A 19408-nucleotide genomic window follows, 5' to 3' on the forward strand; every position below is an offset into this window, starting at 1 on the left:
TTCTACACTTAATCTCTCTAATTTTATTCACATGAACTCTCTTAACATTTTCGACATCATCGCTAAAGAGGCATCCTTCCAATTTCCTTCCCTCTGTAATTTAACCTTCGCTCCGTGAATGATCCCCGACCTAGCTCCTCTAATAATTTTGATAGACAGCAGTTTGTCATAACATTTTACAAATCTCCTATACGCAGCACGCGATTGGCATCAATCCAACTTAATTCCCATATACTAGCAGCATATTCTAAATGAAGCCTAACTAGCGACAGATAACATTGATTTTAACATTTTCGTCCTATTTTCTCAATACTCTTCAACTTAATCCTAATTTTTTGGTAGCATGTCCACATATTCCCCATATATGTTTCGCCCAGGAGAGATCGTGAGTAAGAGTAGCACCTAAGTTTTTAATCGAGACTACACTTTCCATTTCAATGTTCTCGATACAGCCGGCGTTCGGAAAGGAACCACTTCTATTTCATAAATCTATCGCCACGCACTTAGCAAGCGAGTATCCTGGATACACGTGGCAATGCACACGAGTCATCTCGGGAAAATCTAGAAAGATTACAAGAACGCATGGACGCGCTTTGCCCTCTACCTTTAACAGACATCTCGGGTATGTTTAGATGTCTCAGGGGCGCGCAAATTCTTTAGGAGTGTGAAAAGCAGAACCAAGAGAAAAGCACATCCAGGCGCCCTTCGCTCCTCCGAATCCTCAGCGGGTGGGCTGAAGTCCTCCGAAACGACGCGAAAACATCACAAGGCTCGCCATTTCGCTGTGCATACCCTGCCGTGCAAAGCAGACCCAATCCCAGTTTACTGAAACTCAGCTATGCGTCTACTTGCAACCCTGAAAACCGTCAGAGGCGCACGATGGAGATAGAGTGCACACAAACCAATGGAGCGATATTGGCGATATGGCAACGACTCCAACCGTTTGATCACTCAAATAAATCAAAAGAGTCACATTAAATACAAATCGATTTTAGTCTCTACGGATTCATTATAAGGACCTAAATCCGATCGGAAAATAAATCGTACGGAGACGTGCGTGATTGAAATGTCGGTGATGTGGTGATACGCTGGAGCCGTGACAGTGACGTGATGAGAAGAGAACACGCCTTTTCGAAGCACTACGCCTCACTTAGGTCTTCGCTGTTAACAAAAGGCAAAGGCATCCGCTAAATGACTGCAATGGCCAACGAAGAACTTGGAGGAACTCAGGACAACATACCAAAACTAGATGATAAGTTGTATCTTCGAAAGTTATTCGATAAACATGAGCGAATCAGAGGAGTAAAATAAGCAAATGTACTCCATATTTGCATTTAGAAACGTCACCAGATCCGCGTGTAGTTCTCATTTATCAATAGACACAGTGTGTTTATCACGTATATCATGTATGTAACTGTTTTCTGAAAATGAATAAGTCAAAAAGAGAGTGTACTTAGTGAATAAAATGCAGCCCACAAATTCTGTGAAACTATGTACTGCACGTATGTGCTCGAAAACGCTTCTCCGAATCGAAACGAGTCGGTTGAAATGTCATGCAGCACCGGTGATTGCTTTGGAACTTTTCGCGGCCACGAATTCACTGTCGCAAACATGCACACGGGGACCGAAATCGTCAGGAAAATGGCAGACACGGGTCACAGTTTTGGCCATCGGGAAAATCATCAAATTCGGGAGGCGTCAAAACGTGTGTCTCCTAAGAAATGTTAACGGCAATTTTTTTCACGATAAAATATAATGCCCCCATGTTAAATGTGTATAAAACGAAAGTACTTAGGTGCTCAGTAAATAGTTAAGATAAACAGTGAATGATGATGATGACGATCAACGTCGAAACCTGGGTCGTGTTCTAAATAAAGTGTGTGGAATTACAAAGTCAATGATTTCATTCCATTTCAATATGTTATGTAAATTCAATAAAGTTACGCCGGAGGCAACAAATTTTATAAACAATATACTTGGCAGGCAAACATTACATGTGGTAGAACAGTGCCGATCCCGGTGGCGGCGGGGTAACGTCCTCGTCTGCCATTCCAAGGGTCGCGGGTTCAATTCCCGCCTGGGTGAGTTTCCCTCCATCTAGGGCTTGGGTGTTTGTAAATGTGACCATTGTTATCATTGTTAATAGTTCGATGTAAAGGCCAAAATGTGCTGTTTTCGGACTAATACTGAATAAATAAATAAATAAAGTTCACGGATTAACGATGTGTCTTAGAAGTAGCCGGGAAAAGTAGTAAGTAGTACAGTGAAAGAAGAATTCCATGAGGAAAAGATAGTGTCGCCAAGTAAATGGAGTTCGATAGGGGAGAACTTACGTCGCGAATTAAAGAAATTACAGAAGATAATTTTTTACAGAGGTATTGCAAATATGTACTCTCGGATCGGAAACGTGGTTAGGGAGGAAACAGGGTCAGCTTTGATGGCAGGCTTTCAAAATATGGGTGTACAGGAGAATTGAAAAAGTGAAACTGACGGAAATAAAACCAGAAAAACAAAGTTCTAGGCATGGAAGAGGAGAAGAGAAGGTTGAGATTAAATAAAAGAATACAGTAAAAATGCATCCAAGAGAAGTTGAGGTAATTTAATTTTAAAGATTGTGATGGTAGAAATGAAAGGCAAGCGAGCGAGGTAGAGGGGAAAAGACTAACTATGTCGGACGGCTTGAAGGGAAACAGAACAGAGATCAAAGCGTGTGGGAATGAAGGACTCATTTTAACTCAGGCTTTAGGAGTATTTATTTGATATCGTGTTAGACGCGGCTTTAGATTGTAGCATTGCTTAAATTCTGGATCCATAAATAATATCCGTTGACCCACAGGCTGATCTTATACAATTAATAACATGTTTTAGAAATATGACTCAAGATGCGACGGAAAGAAAGGCCAAAATTTTCCCCGAAGATGAGCTCCAAATCGACTGAAAAGAAAACACAGCTAGTAGATAACCGAAGAAGGAGCGCATCACAGCACAAAGGTGAGATAGTAGACCATCCGGAATGCTTAGAACAGCCAGAGAGGAAGAAATAATTCGAGGAAGCGCAATCGATCATCGAACATCGAGATGATGAAGCAGCCTTCCTCATGCGTAGGCTTATGGGAACGGCGGGAAGACTTGCAACCAATCTACGATTGAAAAGGACTTACCCTAAAAATAGCTGAAAAGGAATGCACGGCGCGCGGAGACTCCAGACGCAGTGTCAGTCCGGTGCGCAGGTGGACTACGAGCAGAAACTAGAATATGGTCTCCAGACGGTTGGAAGCCGAGGATTTGGGTTTTCAAACCGCAGGGGCGGGGGATTTTCCCTGGCATTCCACGATCCTCATTTGAGACTTATTAATTAAGGTCTCGGTACTGTCGCTCTTCGACAATACCGAGCATGTGACATTACGACCTCGACGATTCTCCATTCTTGTAAATAAAATTCAGAATCAACCGAGTTCACGACGCCAATGTTTTGTCATCCAGGAAGATCTTGGTTATTGTCGACCTTTGACACCTTGGGAGAGCATTTCGACTGCAGTAATTAAGTTGATGGGATACACAACTGTGCTCTCCGCGAAGGAGCGCTTTTTGTTAACAGGGAAGTGAAATGTCGACTTCCAAGTTTCTTTCCCTCTCTCTCCCTCTCCATTATTACTCATTTTCCTGAAAAACCCTACGTGTACAACAAATCAACTATTCCAGATGGAGGTTCGGGGTGGTGCGGTGGATAAAGCACTGGCTTCCCACCCAGAGGCCCCCGGTCCGAATCCCGGCGACGGCAGATATTTTTCAGTAGTTTCCCGGTCCCTATTTGAGGTGCTTTCTGGAGGGCCCTTTGAGTGAGTACGCCGTCCGTCGGGTGGGACGTTAAGCTGCAGACCTTTTGGCGCCTTTCGACAAGAGTAGGCCGACACCGGGTTTCTCTCCACCCTTCATCCTTACCAGTCACTCCCTAATGGCGCAAATGACCTCAGCTGTCGCGGTCGCCTCCCCTAAAAAAACTATTACCACTAATATTCCTGATGTCGTGAATGACCTCGGCCGCCTAGATTTCTTCTGTCGGAAGAGTTTCGCCAGAGTTGCCATTTGCAGGCAGAAATAAAGGTCGGAGCGTCGAGCGCGACTATATGTAACCACAAAAGTGAGAAGTATGCACTGACGTCCATCCCCAGGGTATCCTTTCGCATGACACAGAAAAAACACGCGTGTATTTGAAAAAGACCGTGCGTGATGGCCGAATCACTATCATTAGTGATGATTTCACACGAATGCCCTTTCACGGCTATCCCCAATGATGAAAAATGTAATGCTGCTGGGTGTCCATCTCCTATTACCTTAAAAAGTCAAGACATGAGTGAATTAAAATAAACATTACGGTGAAAGAGGTTTTTCCCACTCAGTTATTGAGAGAAATTTCCAGTTTCCTGAGTTGCATTAAGAATACAAATTGCGCATATGTAGTAATACCTTTGACCTACGTGTCTCTTCCGATTTGCCTGAAAATTGGGGACCCCCCCATAGATCGTATTGGCGTTGGCCAAGCTGCCCCTGGGGTGCGACTCCACTGTTGTCGTCGTTTATCGCCGCCCCTGATGCCTCTCAACTCCCACGAGAATCTATGCAGAAATTGAAGTCGGAAGTGAAGGGCTTAATCATAGAATTGCAAGGTCTCCAGAATCGATTGCATCGCTTCGGAGTGAAATGAACATCTGAGTGAGAATATGTGGTCGAAGTTGTGCAAAATAATCTGCGACATACGTACACAAGGGTACGAGTGTTTGAAGTAAGCTTTCAATGATATCATCGACTAGAGCCTATCGGAAATGGCGTCGAGAGTGTCTTAGAATGGCATGGGAGTGACACACCGTCGGCGCAAAGACCCAATTGCTGTAATTAAATCTCAACACTGGAGAAGCCTACAACAAGCAAATGTGGCAGGGGCAGGGACTTATGTTGGTGATTTGCAGAACGCAACGACATAATTTCATCACCCGACAAAAGAGAAAATTATTTATAGCGCGGCGGAGAGCCTCTATCCAAGGAGAAAAAGAATCATGTCATCACAGACCGTAGACATACAGTGTCAGAAAAAAATGTTCTTCAATGCAACAACTTTAGAGTATAAAAATTATTCGCCTTGACCGGGATTGATTCGCCATTCACCTTGCCGGCCAAGACGACCAACCAAGGCCAACCATTCGCCTTGACCAGCGAATGATTTTTACATTCTGAAATTTTTGCATTAAAATGCAATCAGCGGATGACTCCTTTAAAAGTTACTGTTGCGGCAGTCATCTCCCGCAGTTTCTTGGAATTTTTAAAAAAAATGTACCCCTGAAGGTCGTATGCATAGCATTAGATTATTCAATGCACTAAATACAATTGATGGTCCAAAGATTAGAGCGAAGATTTAAGAACTCAAACGGTGTTCTGAAAGAGATTTGCAAAATCTGCAGATTTCTAAATAACTCGCCGTCGTTAAGCATAGCAGACCAGAAATACCTTTTGCCAATCATTAAGTTTCTCATTCTTTCGGCATTCCCTCATACCGTCCGAAAGGTCTATCCTCTTCCTCCCCCGCTTACCCCACATTTCCCCTACTGCTCCCACTTTCGTCATCCTTTGGGCGCATGTGACCTTACAGTGGCAATCATATTTGCCTCCACTCGAAAGACCCTAGGGATCACCGCCTCGCCCGACCCCTTCGACCAGGTCAAGGCCAGGTTCAAGGGAATGTGCGAGCGAGTACACCCTGGCGATTAATGAAATAGGGATGGTCTGCGGCAGCCGAGGGCAAAACAGATCTGAAAGCGGGAATTTGAAAGTGGAAGTTTACCCACTTGGGAAAGGAAGGAAGACCTATAAGAGCATTCTGCTCGCAGCAAAAGTCTCGCAAAAAGATTACACTTTCAATCAACGTACACGTGTCCACCTCTCAGCGTAGGTGGGATAAAGGCAATGGCGGCACCAACGAAAGGGACATCGGAAGAAGGCGATCCAATACTACAGAGAATGACAGAGTGAAAGCTCCGCTGGGCGAGTGGTATGATAGAAATGTTGGGGGGGAAGGGTAAATAAATCGGGCTCATTTTGAGAAGGGAAAACTTGCTGAAGACGGTATCGGAAGAAAGTGTGAGCGGGAAGAATCACGCGAGAGAGTTCCGGAAGATGAGCTCATAAATTGGTTTAAGAATAGATTAAACGAATAGCCATAAATGAATGAAAAGTTAAGCTGATTGGAGAAAGTAACTGCGTCGAACCAATCCAAGGATTGATATTCAGAGACAGTTGAGTGTGCACTTGAGGGGCTGAAGGCAAAAGGTTCCGAAAAGCTTTTAACAACGACGCCAATTCATCTTGGCTAGCGATTAAGAGGACGCCATTTGCTAAAAGTGAGATGAGTCGCAGGCGACGGGGTCGCATTAACATTCGAACACAACAACCAAACCGTTGATGGCGTTCATTCGTACAGCTTATATTTTTAACCTGTCGAAGTTAACTATTGAACACGAAAAGGTCGTTCATCACATCCATCACTCAGCAACAAATATATCTTCCGTCAATTTTCTGATGGCGGCAAGAGCGCGGAGACTTACTTCATAAATAATTGCAACATAAACATGTAACTACGCCAACAAGGAAAATCTTATCAACATCCGCAACAAATCACCGATTATTAAGTTTACGAGATCGCTTGAAGGCACAACGACACATGACGGCAATGGGGACGGAAGAAATTCAAATTATTCAAGACAAAAACTCAAATACTCATTCATATTAGCTAAAATTTAGGGGCAATGAAGATTAACTTTAGTTCAAGTTGGTCTCGATTAACTTGCGCGATAGTATTTATTTCCAGAAGGTCACGAGAGCAATTGACCACTCAGAAATGCTCAGTTGTAAATTCTGGTCTACTCCATGTAACCCAACTATCGGCACTGCGGTACAACCAGGGAGTTATTTACGGAGATTTCCATTTCAAAAGAAGTGAAGGAAATGTCGGCCATTGTTGTCGCACACCCATCTTATAACACCTCCACTCCTCGACGCATCAGCGATGAAAAGAGTAATTTAACAGCAACAGGCACATTTACAAGAAATGTCCGAAGCCAAAGACTGGGCTTCAAACTGAACTGTGACTTCAAACAGAACAGGAAAGACAAGACAGGGTAAATAATATTTTTTGTCCGCTGGAAGATGCGGTGCTACGGCTGAGAGACACTTCAATCCTCTCAATAAAATGCGTAATGTATTCATCCACGGAATTTTACCTGTTTAGAATAAGGTTTCAAGTGGTCTATAATATCTTTATGCTTTTTGAGTAGAGCCAGAATACATTTAGCTTCTATGATCTACATTATTTCCCTCTTGGATTCTACGTAACTTCAGCTTGCCTCAGCGGCCCACTCCCTTCCTCTTCCCCGCTTACCAAACATTTCCCCTCCTGCATCACGTCCTTGTCAACACCCACCACCATTCAATGCTTCCTCCACCCACTTTCTCTGCCTTATTCGGATTTCCACTAGTAGCTCCCTCCCTTCGTCCGACCGATTCAAAACCTCGGCCTTTGCCTTTGTCACTCACGACCTCTACTGGGTAAAACGCATACGGGGAATATGTGGATAAGCTAACAAAAAATTGGGATTTATTAGAAGGGTACTGGGTATATGTGATGAAAAGATCAAAGAGAAACGTTATCTTTCGCTGGTTAGGTCTCATTTAGAATATTGTGCCAGGATAAATGGGATCCTCACAAAGTTGGATTGATTGCCGAAACGGATCGCGCGCAGCGTAGAGGAGCTAGATTGGTAAAATGTTGTTATGATAAACTGAGTAGCGTATCCAAAATATTAGAGCAGCTAGGCAGGGAATCACTCGCGGAGCGAAGGTTAAATTACAGATTGAAGCTCTTGCATGAATTGGAAGGATGTCTATTTAGCAATGAAGTTGAAAATGTATTATTACCCCCAGCGCACTAAGGTAGGCGAGATCGTGTCCGTAAAAGTAGAGAGATTATGTGTAGAACAGGTAGATTCAAGATGTAATTTTTGCCGAGAACGGTAAGGGATCAGAATAACGTTGTCCGATCGCGGTAGGGGTAAAAATATTCAGGTCAAAATTAGTCCAGTGCGTTTTCACCCCCTGCCCCACCCTACCCCTAATATGTACCCTAGCGGTGGCTTGTAGGGTACTAAAAAATACTCGGTCCAACTCATTCTCTCCATTCTCCGCCACGCCCTAATCTCGAAAGCCTCCAATCTACGTTCATCCACTTGCCACAAAGATCAGGTCTCGTATCCATGCAACACCTAAATTCATCTATTCAATGCCTATTTCGCTAGCGCACTTCTTCTCCTACACTGTCTCCTACACAATGCCCACGCCATTAATAAGTTTATAAAATGAAATAAAATCTTTCGCAAGCCACTCGAATGTTGGCGAGGAAATTATGAAGAAGAAACACCACGCCCTTCCATCGGAACGCGGGCAAAAATTAAATTCCGCCGAAAGAATCTTCCAACTCCCGCACTGCTCTGCCCTGCGCCATGGTGCCGGGGATAAAGAAAGACTTGGCGCATCGCCCGCACAGCGGGAGGGGAGGCCGCTATTATTAAACATAAGCACTCCCGCGATGACTGTAACAATGGTGTCCCATGTCCCGATGCGCCCCCCTTCCGGCATTAAACATTAACGCCAGTTCACCCCGAAAGAAAGAACACAACCTTAGAGACTACCTTAAAAAATACGTAATTTAGGTGAGCATATACGTAAGGTCACCGTCAAAGAATTAACTGGAAGCAAACGATGTCCCATGTTTACGTTCGTAAATTTAAGTCGTCAAATTACCGAGTGAGAGCGTCTTAATTAATATCGAGGAAAAAATAATATTATAGTACTTATATACTTCTAAATGGTCTAATGAAGAAAAAGGAGGGCTCTTCTAATTTCTAGAGTTGAATACGGCATTGTGATAGAAAAAAGTTTTGAGTTCCATCTTTGCATTTCGGTCAGGTTTCATCAGCCACGTGTCGCAGTTTTAAACGATCAAACTAAGAACCAATTCCAACAAATAAACTTCCTATTGCACTACTATGTTTCAATGTAACATAATGCCGTTGTTTGTTAAGGCCAATGGACATTGTTACGCCGAAACCGTGTAGTGCAATTAAATTTTTTTAGTGAAAATGTGTACTAAATTAATTTACCCCAAATATTCGTACTTTAAGGAAATTTAAAAAAAAGAATAACATTAGGTGTAGAAACTTTTGCAAGGAGAAGGGATTTGGCGACGGGGATCTTAAGTAAATATGTACGGGAAGGATTGGTGAAAACTTCTATATGGAGCACGGTTTTTATGGTACGATAACTAGGTCGTTGAAGCAAGAGGATAAAGCTGCAGATAGGCAGCTTTTGAGACGCAATCGTGAGTAAAGGAGGAGGGGTCTTTGGGAAAAATTCAAAGAGGGCAGCAAATGTGGATGGTGGAGATGCTGAGTGGCAATGGGATGCTGTGGCAGAATGGAGAAAGTTGGGTAACGATGCGGAGGGGGGGGGGTAGAAGAATAAATATGTTAGGCTGGAATAAGGAGTGTGGGGTGCATGCATCACTTATAAACGATGCATTGTATTATGCAATATGAGGTTTAAGGGTATTCAGCGTAATGTTGGGCGGGGCTTAGGATGCCCCACAGAGGTGAGTAGCACCTAAGTCCGACGAAAAACTGCCCTAAACCGGTAGACTCGCGCGATATAATTCGTAATTACCCTCCGAGTGACGAACGACCATGTCTGTCGATATTATGATGCTACTTAAGGGCCCTTTCTTTCGTATTGGTCATGCCACCGACCGATTTGAGCATTTCGGCGTGACGCGAAGGGGAGGGTGACCGACCATCCACCGCCACGCGGGAGGGGTGTCGAGGGGGCGGGGGGAGAAGCACACGCACGCGGGTGGGACGGAGGGGCGAGCCGGAGGGAGGGAGGGGGGGCGACGCGAATCGAATGCATCTAGATGGGAGGCGTGCCTTGCGGCGCCCAGGGCGTGGGGGCACTCCCGAGGGGCGAAGCAGGGCAAACCACCCCCTTTTCCCTCTGGCTCGAGGATGCGCGGAGGATTTAAAAATAAACACGATGCATTCGACCTTCGCGGGGTGACGACGGAGGGAGATGGGGGTGTTCAACAATGCCCGGTGCAGAAAACATTCAACGCGCCATGTGACGACAGTCGGGGATCGGCGCATTCAAGAAGAATTAAGAGGAGGAAAGCACCCGCGCCCCCAAGAGAGACGACGGAGAGGGATCAGAGGACGGTTGACCGGAAGAAACGCAGTCTTCTTCATTACGACGCCGACTTGAGTAGTGGCATCATCATGAGGCACGATGCATCTTCGTCAACGGATCGAAAACCAGGCCGTGATACAGAGAGAAGTTAAACCGAATAAAAGGGCACTTCCATGGGATGTTCACTGTGCCTCCGTTCCACCCCATCGCCCTTGCCAAAGCGAGGACCCAAAACAACCGAGGTCCCGCGAAAGAGGGAGAACTCGAATCAACCCGTGAGACGAGACGAAGTTCTAAAGCGCTGAAAAAAAGTGAAGGGACCCAATGGTGCTCACCGTTGGGTTGGCAAAGGACGCGTATTTTGGTGACTGGCAATTTCATGTGGATATCGGTGGGAGGGAAAGCGGAAGGGGTTCGGGTGGGTGGGGGGGGATGATGCAGGAAGGGAGAGCGGTTACGAAGGAGAACGATGCTGATGCGCACGACAAACGAAAGACGAGGCAAACAAATATCGAAGTTGAAAACGGCGAGAGCGGAGGTTGGCGTATGAGGAGAGAAACACAGATGAGAGGGCCGCACGGAGAGGTGGAAACCGACCACAGCAATGTCATTGCTTCGAGGGCCGTTCTTCTCTTGGGGCGATTATGTACATTCCCATCTCTCTCCTGGCCATCCATTCACGCCAAAATAGGAGCAGAGATCACCTTCGCGTCGGCAGTCAGTTACACACAATCCACGCAGGGAGGGCACGGAGGGGATAGAGAGCGGGCGGGCTTTAAGGCACATACATACGAAGGTGTGCCGTTAACTCCTCGAAGAAGTGGCCGATGCCAGACCTGGATGGCGACATTAACATGTGCTTTTGGTGTTTGGCTCCATATAAAAGAGACAGTGTCGCCATCCGACGCTGATTCAAAGTACCTATTTGAAAATATCAAAACAGCATACCATCACGACTTCAAACGTACAACGCTCGAGGTCGCCGCGACCCGGTCCCGAGGGTCACGGAAAATAAGACTCTCCGGAGAGTCACCAAAACGGGGGGGAGGGAGGGAAGGGGTCACGCCGTGGTGACCGCAACCAGCGCTCACCCAAACCAAAAGCGACGAACTCCACTCGGGAGGAACGATCGTTGTAATATGCACGGGGAGGGCAGAGCACACAATCCTGTCGCGGTGTCCCACGGAGAGGTAAGCGGGAGACGGACAGCGACCGCTCTTTCGGGAAGACGACGACGAAACGAGGGAAACAGCCAGGCAGGTGTTTCTCTAGGGCACAAAGCACACACCAAGAAGGCACCACCGATAGAGACCCGTCACGATAGTCCGCGGGCGGGCAGACTACGCGATGCAGAGCACGGGGAGAGAGAGTGATTCTAGCGGGGGGAGGGGGGAAAAAGGGGAAGGAACGGAGCGGGGGTGGAAGGGAGAGAGAAATAAAAGCAGGAGGAGAGAGAGAGGGGGGGGGAGTCACCTGGTTCGAATCTCCGGCACAATAGTCACGTCCCACACTGCGTCTGCCCCCTCTCCCCGCCCCCCATCAGTTCCCCAGGGTCTATTTCCGTGCATTTAATGAAGTAAGACGAGAGCGGCCCTACGCACGAGAACACACCACCCATTCCCCCCAACCATAGGGAGAGGAGGGGGCGGGATGAGAGGGAGGGTGCAGAAGGATATACACGGAGAGCGGCAGCGGGGGGGATTAAGGCAAGGGGTACCGCCTCCCCCGAGAGAGCGGCGGTGGCACATGCATATATATCTCGCGCGCCCACGTGGCACGAAATGGCCGCCCGGGACGGGTGAGGGCCGGCCGCTGGCGCGCGCGTCCCTGAGGACGAAATGACAGCGGCCAGGGGGCGAGGGGTGACTGACTGCTAGTACATAGTACGCCACTCTACGGAGTACCTGCAATCCGCGTCCGATGGCGACACAGTAATCTGCATCCAAATAGATTTCGGTGTCGCCATCCGACGCCGAGCACAGAAGGTACCGAATACATGAGAAGAGGATTTCACCAGACTGCCACTGCTCATTCCCACCCTCCCCGCCCCCGTCTGCCCCACGGATGCTCGCCCTCACGTCAAAATAATCCTTTTTCCCGAAAACGGATATTACTGCGTCGTCACCCGAGCCTTAATTCCGAGGGCACTGCGAACGGGCCACTGTCGGCCGTAGCCGGGACAGGAGGAGGAGGTCGTGGCCGTGTTGGAGACGTGCTTGTTTTTTTCCGCGCGTGTGTTTAGTGCGTGAGTCCACTCACTCTTTTTTCCGCTGTCCCGTGTCGGCGATGCCGCCGCAGCCGTCATCGCCGCCGCCTCCCGCACTGACTTTTCCCCCCTTTCTTCCCTTCGTCCCCCTCTCTCTCCCCTTCCTCGCCGCCTCCTCGCGCTTGCGTGCTTATTGATCAGCTGCTGGCGGGTGAGGCGGCGGCGGCATGCGCGCCTCCACAGTCGTCCATCCACCTCGTCCCCGCCGACAATAATTCCGCCAGTGGAGAGGAATGATTGAAAAAATCGTATCCGGCACGTGAGGTAGACACTCCGAAAATACGGTGGGGGGGGGGTTTACCTGGACCTCCTTTAAGGACGTCCTCCGGGGGACCCGCCGGGGAAATTTACCCCTTTACCCCAGTGACTTTCGTCCGACGACGAGTCCATCCCCATGATGCACCGCTCGGATCACGAGTTATAAAGCGCAAAAAGCAACGCGTATTGATTTTTCACGACAACGTGCATCGCGGCAAGTAAAAGCATTACCTGATTTGGCCATAGACACGTTTTGCATGGGGCTGCTTAAATGAGAGGAGAGTGGGTAACGATTTGTTGACATCAAATCACGGTCATTCTCGGTATTATGAACAACGATTTGTATGCGGTAATGCAAATGCAGTGCTCAATTTGTCGATTCTAATACATCTACATGCATTTCCTTCAAGATGTGTTCAATCAGAAAAAAATACTACATTATTTTGTTTAACTGTGATATCAGGATGAGAATTTAAGACAATCGATTAATTGAAAAATAAATTAAAAAATAGGGATTTCATGTATCTGGAAACATGTGAAATTGAGTGATAGCTGATAGTGGAATCATACAAGGTTATTCTAAATAAACCATCTTGCTATGGGTGTTAAAATACATGCATTCCTTCTGAATAGAGAAGTGTTGGCTAACAGAAAGAAGCACTTTTTGATAGATTCTAAGATCATTGGTTCAAAACTTGAGCAGTCAGTACTTCTTTGCTTTGGTTGGATGTTCCATAGGTAAGTAGCATTATTGTACATTGAAAAAAGTGCCTCCATTAGCAGATATGATTAGGAACGTATATGAAAGAATTACACCATGAATAATATAAACTTTTCTATCATCATACTAACTTGAACAAAGATAACTACCCAAGTCATCAAATATAAGTTAAGTATGCATTTATTTAATTGGTATTTTGATCATAATGTTTGGTACTTAAGTAGTGGGAACTAAACTGATGTGACCTGTGGAGTAATTATTTTGTGAAATGTTTCCAAAAAAAAAATAGGTCAGCCATTTGCGCTCCCACACTGGGGTCACAGCAGTTTCCGAATCTATGACCTCACAATCCTAACATAGGATCAGATTATGAGGGCGGTGCCCAATAGACTCAGTCTACACCAGATTGGTCAAGCTGAACAATTCTCAAGAGCTGTTGAAAATATTCATTTGGATGACAAGAAAGAAGGATGATCGCATTTGTCGCATTTGTTTAATACCAAAGGATTGGGAGATAAAGTCCATACATGCCAAAGTGAAATGCAGAGAGATAATTAATTACTAATGACTGGCGGAACAAACTCAGCTACTGGTGGCCCATGAGTGTTCATTTGGGGTTATGAAGGGTGGAAAGAAGTGGTTGAGGCCTTTTTTAATTTTTGCACTGAAAATTTTTACGTGGGAAAATTATTAAAATACTGTCATGGAGCCTAAAAAACATTTTTCTGTAAAACATAATCACTGAGCAGATTATTTAATGCAAGCCTAAGAATACATCTCTCAGCTCATAGAGGAATAAATGATTCTTTCCCAATTGCTTCACACACAACATCGCATGTGCTTTCAATTAAAAAAGTTGACCACTTGAGAGGAAGTGTAGAACAGATTGTTTTTACAGTACCATTTATTCCATTTCACCTAGTTTAAGTATGGTAACATTTACTGTCAAGCAACATTATTAATTTCCTACTTTTTGTTTTTATAAAACATCTTGCTCAAGAGCGCAAACAACACAGTCTCAAGTACTGCACAAGGGACCCAATGGTGTGCTCATGTGCACTCTTTGCAAAAGATAAATGGGCAGCACACCCAGTATTCAATTTCAAAGGAACTATTCACTCCGAGTTCGCAGCATCATTTATTGCATTTATCAAGGTTGTTTCCCATTATTTAATCCATGTGAAATCCCTAATACATTCAAAGTTTGATAACAAAAAGTGTAGCTACATGTGGCATAGGTTGTTGGTGCACAGACGCTCCCATGGCAGAGCACCAATGGAACTCAGGATCTGACAACTAGTGAGCTGGAGGGGTTCACCCTCATCAGCCACACTCCTTAGCCAGAGCAGAATACAAGTATAATGGCCAAAGGGGTCATCTTATGGCAAAGGGAGAAAAGGAATGTATGCATTCTATGTAAAAGGAAGAACTAATCATAGATTTCGAATTTCCTACTGAAATTTGACAGGAGAATTAGCCTTTTAGTACACATTAATGGTTAAATTCATGTTGGGATTAGCAATGTACTTATAAATCCAAGACTTTCTAGTAATTGACAGGCAAAATCTAAAAATGGCAGTGGTCATCCTCACAAAAAACAAAACAAATTGGCAAAGGCTAATATTTTTTATGGAAAAAATATTTGTCAGACATGTTTAGAGAGGCAGAAATGACCAAGAAAACAGACATAAGATCTCATAACCACTTAAAATAGATTCCTTGGCTCTCATAAAATGCTGCCATCGAATGAATGACATCAACTACATTTTTCAATGAAGTATAGTATTCTACCTATATCTCTAAAAAGAATTCCTTGTTACTTTTTATTGTTTGGCCTGGTCTAAGACATAGTTTGAAAATAACTTCAACTTCAATACTAAAAATAAATAATTAAAAAATAAGGCATTTCTTTGGCCTGAATGTTTTCCCACAAGAAATTCACTCTGACCATATCTACACTGGTGAGGGAATAATTTTCTAAAGCTCTCTTGATATTAAGAGTATGTATGATTTTGTAAATGCTATCTAACATCATGAAAGGCATAATACTTTACTGAGATAACAGAAAATAAGTTAATCATAAATTTAGCTAAGGTTTAACCAAAATTAATCCTCAGAATCCTACATTTTCATGATTCCAAATAACTTCAAAACGTACGAGAGAAATGAAATAAATGAGCCAAACAAATGAAGAAAAATGACTGTCACAGAGAGAAATGGTGAAAGCAAGGGATGAGGGGGAGTCGCTCATAGTGAGCCACTGCCCCACCACAAGAGTTCAAGCAAGGTTCATCAGCGAATGCTGGAAGGGGCTCAGGGGCAGAACTCACGTGTTATAAGATTTGGTCAACTTCTCCAATTTCTCCTTCAAGGATGCTGAAGCCGGTTCAGCAATGGCCGAGAGGTAAGTGAGCACTGATCCTGACAGGAATAACACCTCCTCGTGAGCTGACTTGTGGCCCTCAACTTCTTCCAAGAGGTCCTGAAGGAAATAGTATGCACAGCAATAGTGATCAGCAAATGCCTTGCCTCCAGCTAAGAGCACGTGGCACTCCACATGCTGGTGCCACTAGAGAATATCTAATTAGCATCCAGCAATGAAAATGGATCATGACTTACATGCAAACTGGTCCTGGCTTCTTCAATCTGGGGTTTGTTACGGACAACAGTGTCCACGTGACGTGCCCTCTCTTCATATGCAACCAGGAAAGATTCAAAATCTTGCCATTTATTCTCAAATTCCTGAAATGTAAATAAATTTCATTCTTAAGTGAATCATGGACCCACACCCTACCCTTCGTGAGGTTTGCTGGGCAATTTCAAATTTCGGGCCGTGTCCCAATATTCCCAAGCCAACTCCATGTGGTGACGTCATCTTCAAATTCATATCTCTTTCATTGAGACTGACCCATTGCTTTCATGATTGTCCCAAAGTGGCAAAATCTTAAATTTCTCCAACCCAATGTGTTTAAACATATAGAGAAATAAGCTATGTTTTTGCTCAATTTAATCATCAATAAACTAAAAATGCCATTCAAATATTAATGGGACAATGATTTGTTTTCCATTTCCTAATCCCCCTGCAATTTCCTGCTGCCATGGTGACAAGTGAATTTTGGAAAAACCAAGAAAGCCGCAGCCATTTATATCAACCACACCCTCCCTTTCCATTCCAGAATGAGCACATTCTCTCTGCTTTTAGGCTGTGCATATTCCAACATTAGGTCGGCCAAAGTACACATGTTTGAGTGGAGTGGACTTGGTGACACTGGGACATATTCATCATATTAGGCACAGTTGCAGACCCACCTTCCACTGCCCACTCAAATTGTTGAGAGTATCTCTCCTGGACTCTAAGTCATGCATCAGGTTATTCCAATCCTTATTGATGTTTTGGATTTGCTGCTTGACTCTTTCACAGTTGAAAGGGTCCGACTGACGTGTGATTTCCCTTCCGCGCTCATTCAGGAGGTCGAGCTCATTCTGTTGGCCCTGCACACACAGAAAGAACAAGGAACAACACATGAGCACTATAGATTTGTCCATAAATCATTCCAGCACTGCATATATCAGAGAATATTGCGGTTGATTCTTCAGAACTGCCTTTGGAGAAACCTGGCACTTTCTCATGCTCCAGGTCTCCTCGTACCACATCTCAATGAGCCTATTCCAATATACCATGGGAAACCCCGAGAAACCCAAGAACAGAGGTATCGCAAAAAATATCATTAATGCAAGCAATCAATTTGTATTGTTTCAGTGTCATGTGACTCTCCCTTTTCTTGCTAACTGGGGGGAAAGGAAAAATATAAATTGTAGGGAGGAGTATAATGAAGAATATTATGATTCACAGTGATTTCAACCAAATAACCTAACAAAACGATTCAAAAGACTACCCTGAACCTGAATAGGTCCTATGGCAAAGTTCCACATGGAAATTGAGATCCTCCAAGATAGTGCATTGAGAGGAAAAGACAACCAATCCCCTTTGCCGGTACATAGTTGCCCACACGTTTACATATTCATCTGTCAATTCTCAAGAAGCAACATTCTCATCATTCACCCTCATGTATTTACTGCATATACTCTCCCATGAATCACTACTATATTAAACTCAGAATTGACTGAGACACTGCCTCAGGCATTGCTTGGTGGAAGGCTTTTGAACAAAGCTTAAATGATGGAAGACTAACTTGGTAGATTCGCCCAGAATGAGACAAAACCATAGTTGTAAAAAATAAAAATTATTGTGGAACCTGCCCAGTTAGTGTTTCCTCATCCATGCCTAGCCGAATTGATCAATCCAGCTGTATTTTAATCCATCCACACTTAGTGTTGATTCAATTTGAGTTGCTTTCTGATAAGCAGAACAATTCCAACAAAAGGGTATTTTCTAAGCTGTGGCAGATAGTGTTTCTCAATAAATTCTTAAATATTATGCCGGCCTCGGTGGCGGCGGGGTAACGTCCTCGCCTGCTAGTCCAAAGGTCGCGGGTTTGATTCCTGCCTAGGTGGATTTCCCTTCATCTAGGGCTTGGTTGTATGTAATTGTCTTCAATATAATGTCTGTAATGTAGGGTTAGGTGGAAGAGGAGACTATTAGTCTCAACCTTGCCCAATTAAGTCGATAAATAAATAAATAAATAATAAATATTGAGAAAACTCCTGATTTCTTAAGCGGCATTATGGATTGAAACAAGTATACTTTGTTATTCCAATAAAATATTTTCACTCACACAATCTATAGTTAGATGCTAGATATCATAGCACCATTCATCAAAATTCAATATTAGGGTGACTCAAATTGTGTGCAGAATAAAAAAGTATTTGCACTTCAATTCATAACGAATTGATTCCACTAATTATAATGGAGAAAACAAATTTAACTAGATTTAAGACATTTGTAAGAGATTCTCAAATAAATGCAGTTTACTTTTTCAATAATATATCGCCATCAATTGAGTCAGGGCAGAATGGCATGAAATTTCCATCTATTGGCATCTTGATTCGGACTCTGAATTTGTTCTCGGGAACATACTTAAGTAAGGAGATGGTTATTTCAAGATAATAATTGAAAAAAAAAACATCAGTATAAATTCAAGCAGACACAGTGAGGCCTTATAACATCTTGTAAGAATATAATTAAGGGGACGGGAATTAATTTGAGAAATTAATTGATGAATCCCTATAAGATGATAAAATAAAAAATTTCAGGAGTTATGACATCAAAGACTGCATTATAACTTAGTAAATAATACCATACGGCCACCTCCATGTAGAGTTTGTTCATTACTAGTTTAGTGAAATTCATGAATAATGGGAGAGAGCCCGCAGTAAATGAAGTTTAAGCACAAAAATTAATGCTTACAACTTATGGGGGAGTAGCCAATCAAAAAGTATAATTACCCCAATTTCACTCAGAGCATGCTTTATTTTCTGAATGTTAAACTGGAGACCAGCAAGTGTTGCAGCAGGCTCATCAGTGAACTGGCTGCGGCCAAGGATGGAGCGAACGCGATCCATTGTCTGCAGGTAATCCTTCCAGATCTCTGCATCTTGCTCCAACTCAGCTCGGTGGCTTCTTGCAGAATTGAGGGTGTTTTTGAGGAGCTGGGTATTGTGCTGCTGCTCGCGGCTCAGTTCCTCCTGCTCACTTGCACATAGGGATGGCCAGATCTGATCTGCAGATTTCTGCAGCTTTTGCTGAGCCAACTCAAGTATGGTTGCCTCTCCACCAAAGAATACCTAAATAGCAATGCGATGAAAATGTGGATGAAAGGGGATACATAATTGATAATTTGACTCCTGAGGACATCAGGATACAGGTAAATTTTTATTCATGCAAGTGTTTTCTAAGATAATTCTCATGGGTTTTGGGTAAT

At 44.1% G+C, this 19408-nt stretch overlaps 1 protein-coding gene across 1 annotated transcript in view; it reads right to left on the reverse strand.

Annotated features, from left to right (window-relative positions):
- Positions 1-19408, reverse strand: part of LOC139699480 (muscle-specific protein 300 kDa-like) — a 96215-nt gene that overhangs the window by 30533 nt on the left and 46274 nt on the right. The window contains exons 49-52 of the mRNA XM_071598187.1: positions 18933-19271; positions 16836-17018; positions 16146-16268; positions 15857-16008 (exon numbers count right to left, since the gene is read on the reverse strand). Of these exons, the coding sequence (XP_071454288.1) occupies positions 15857-16008; positions 16146-16268; positions 16836-17018; positions 18933-19271 (797 nt within the window). The remainder of the gene's footprint in view (positions 1-15856; positions 16009-16145; positions 16269-16835; positions 17019-18932; positions 19272-19408) is intronic.

The sequence above is a fragment of the Hetaerina americana genome, unplaced genomic scaffold (assembly GCF_022747635.1).
Source record: "Hetaerina americana unplaced genomic scaffold, ioHetAmer1.1.p SCAF_10, whole genome shotgun sequence".
Lineage (NCBI taxonomy): Eukaryota > Metazoa > Arthropoda > Insecta > Odonata > Calopterygidae > Hetaerina > Hetaerina americana.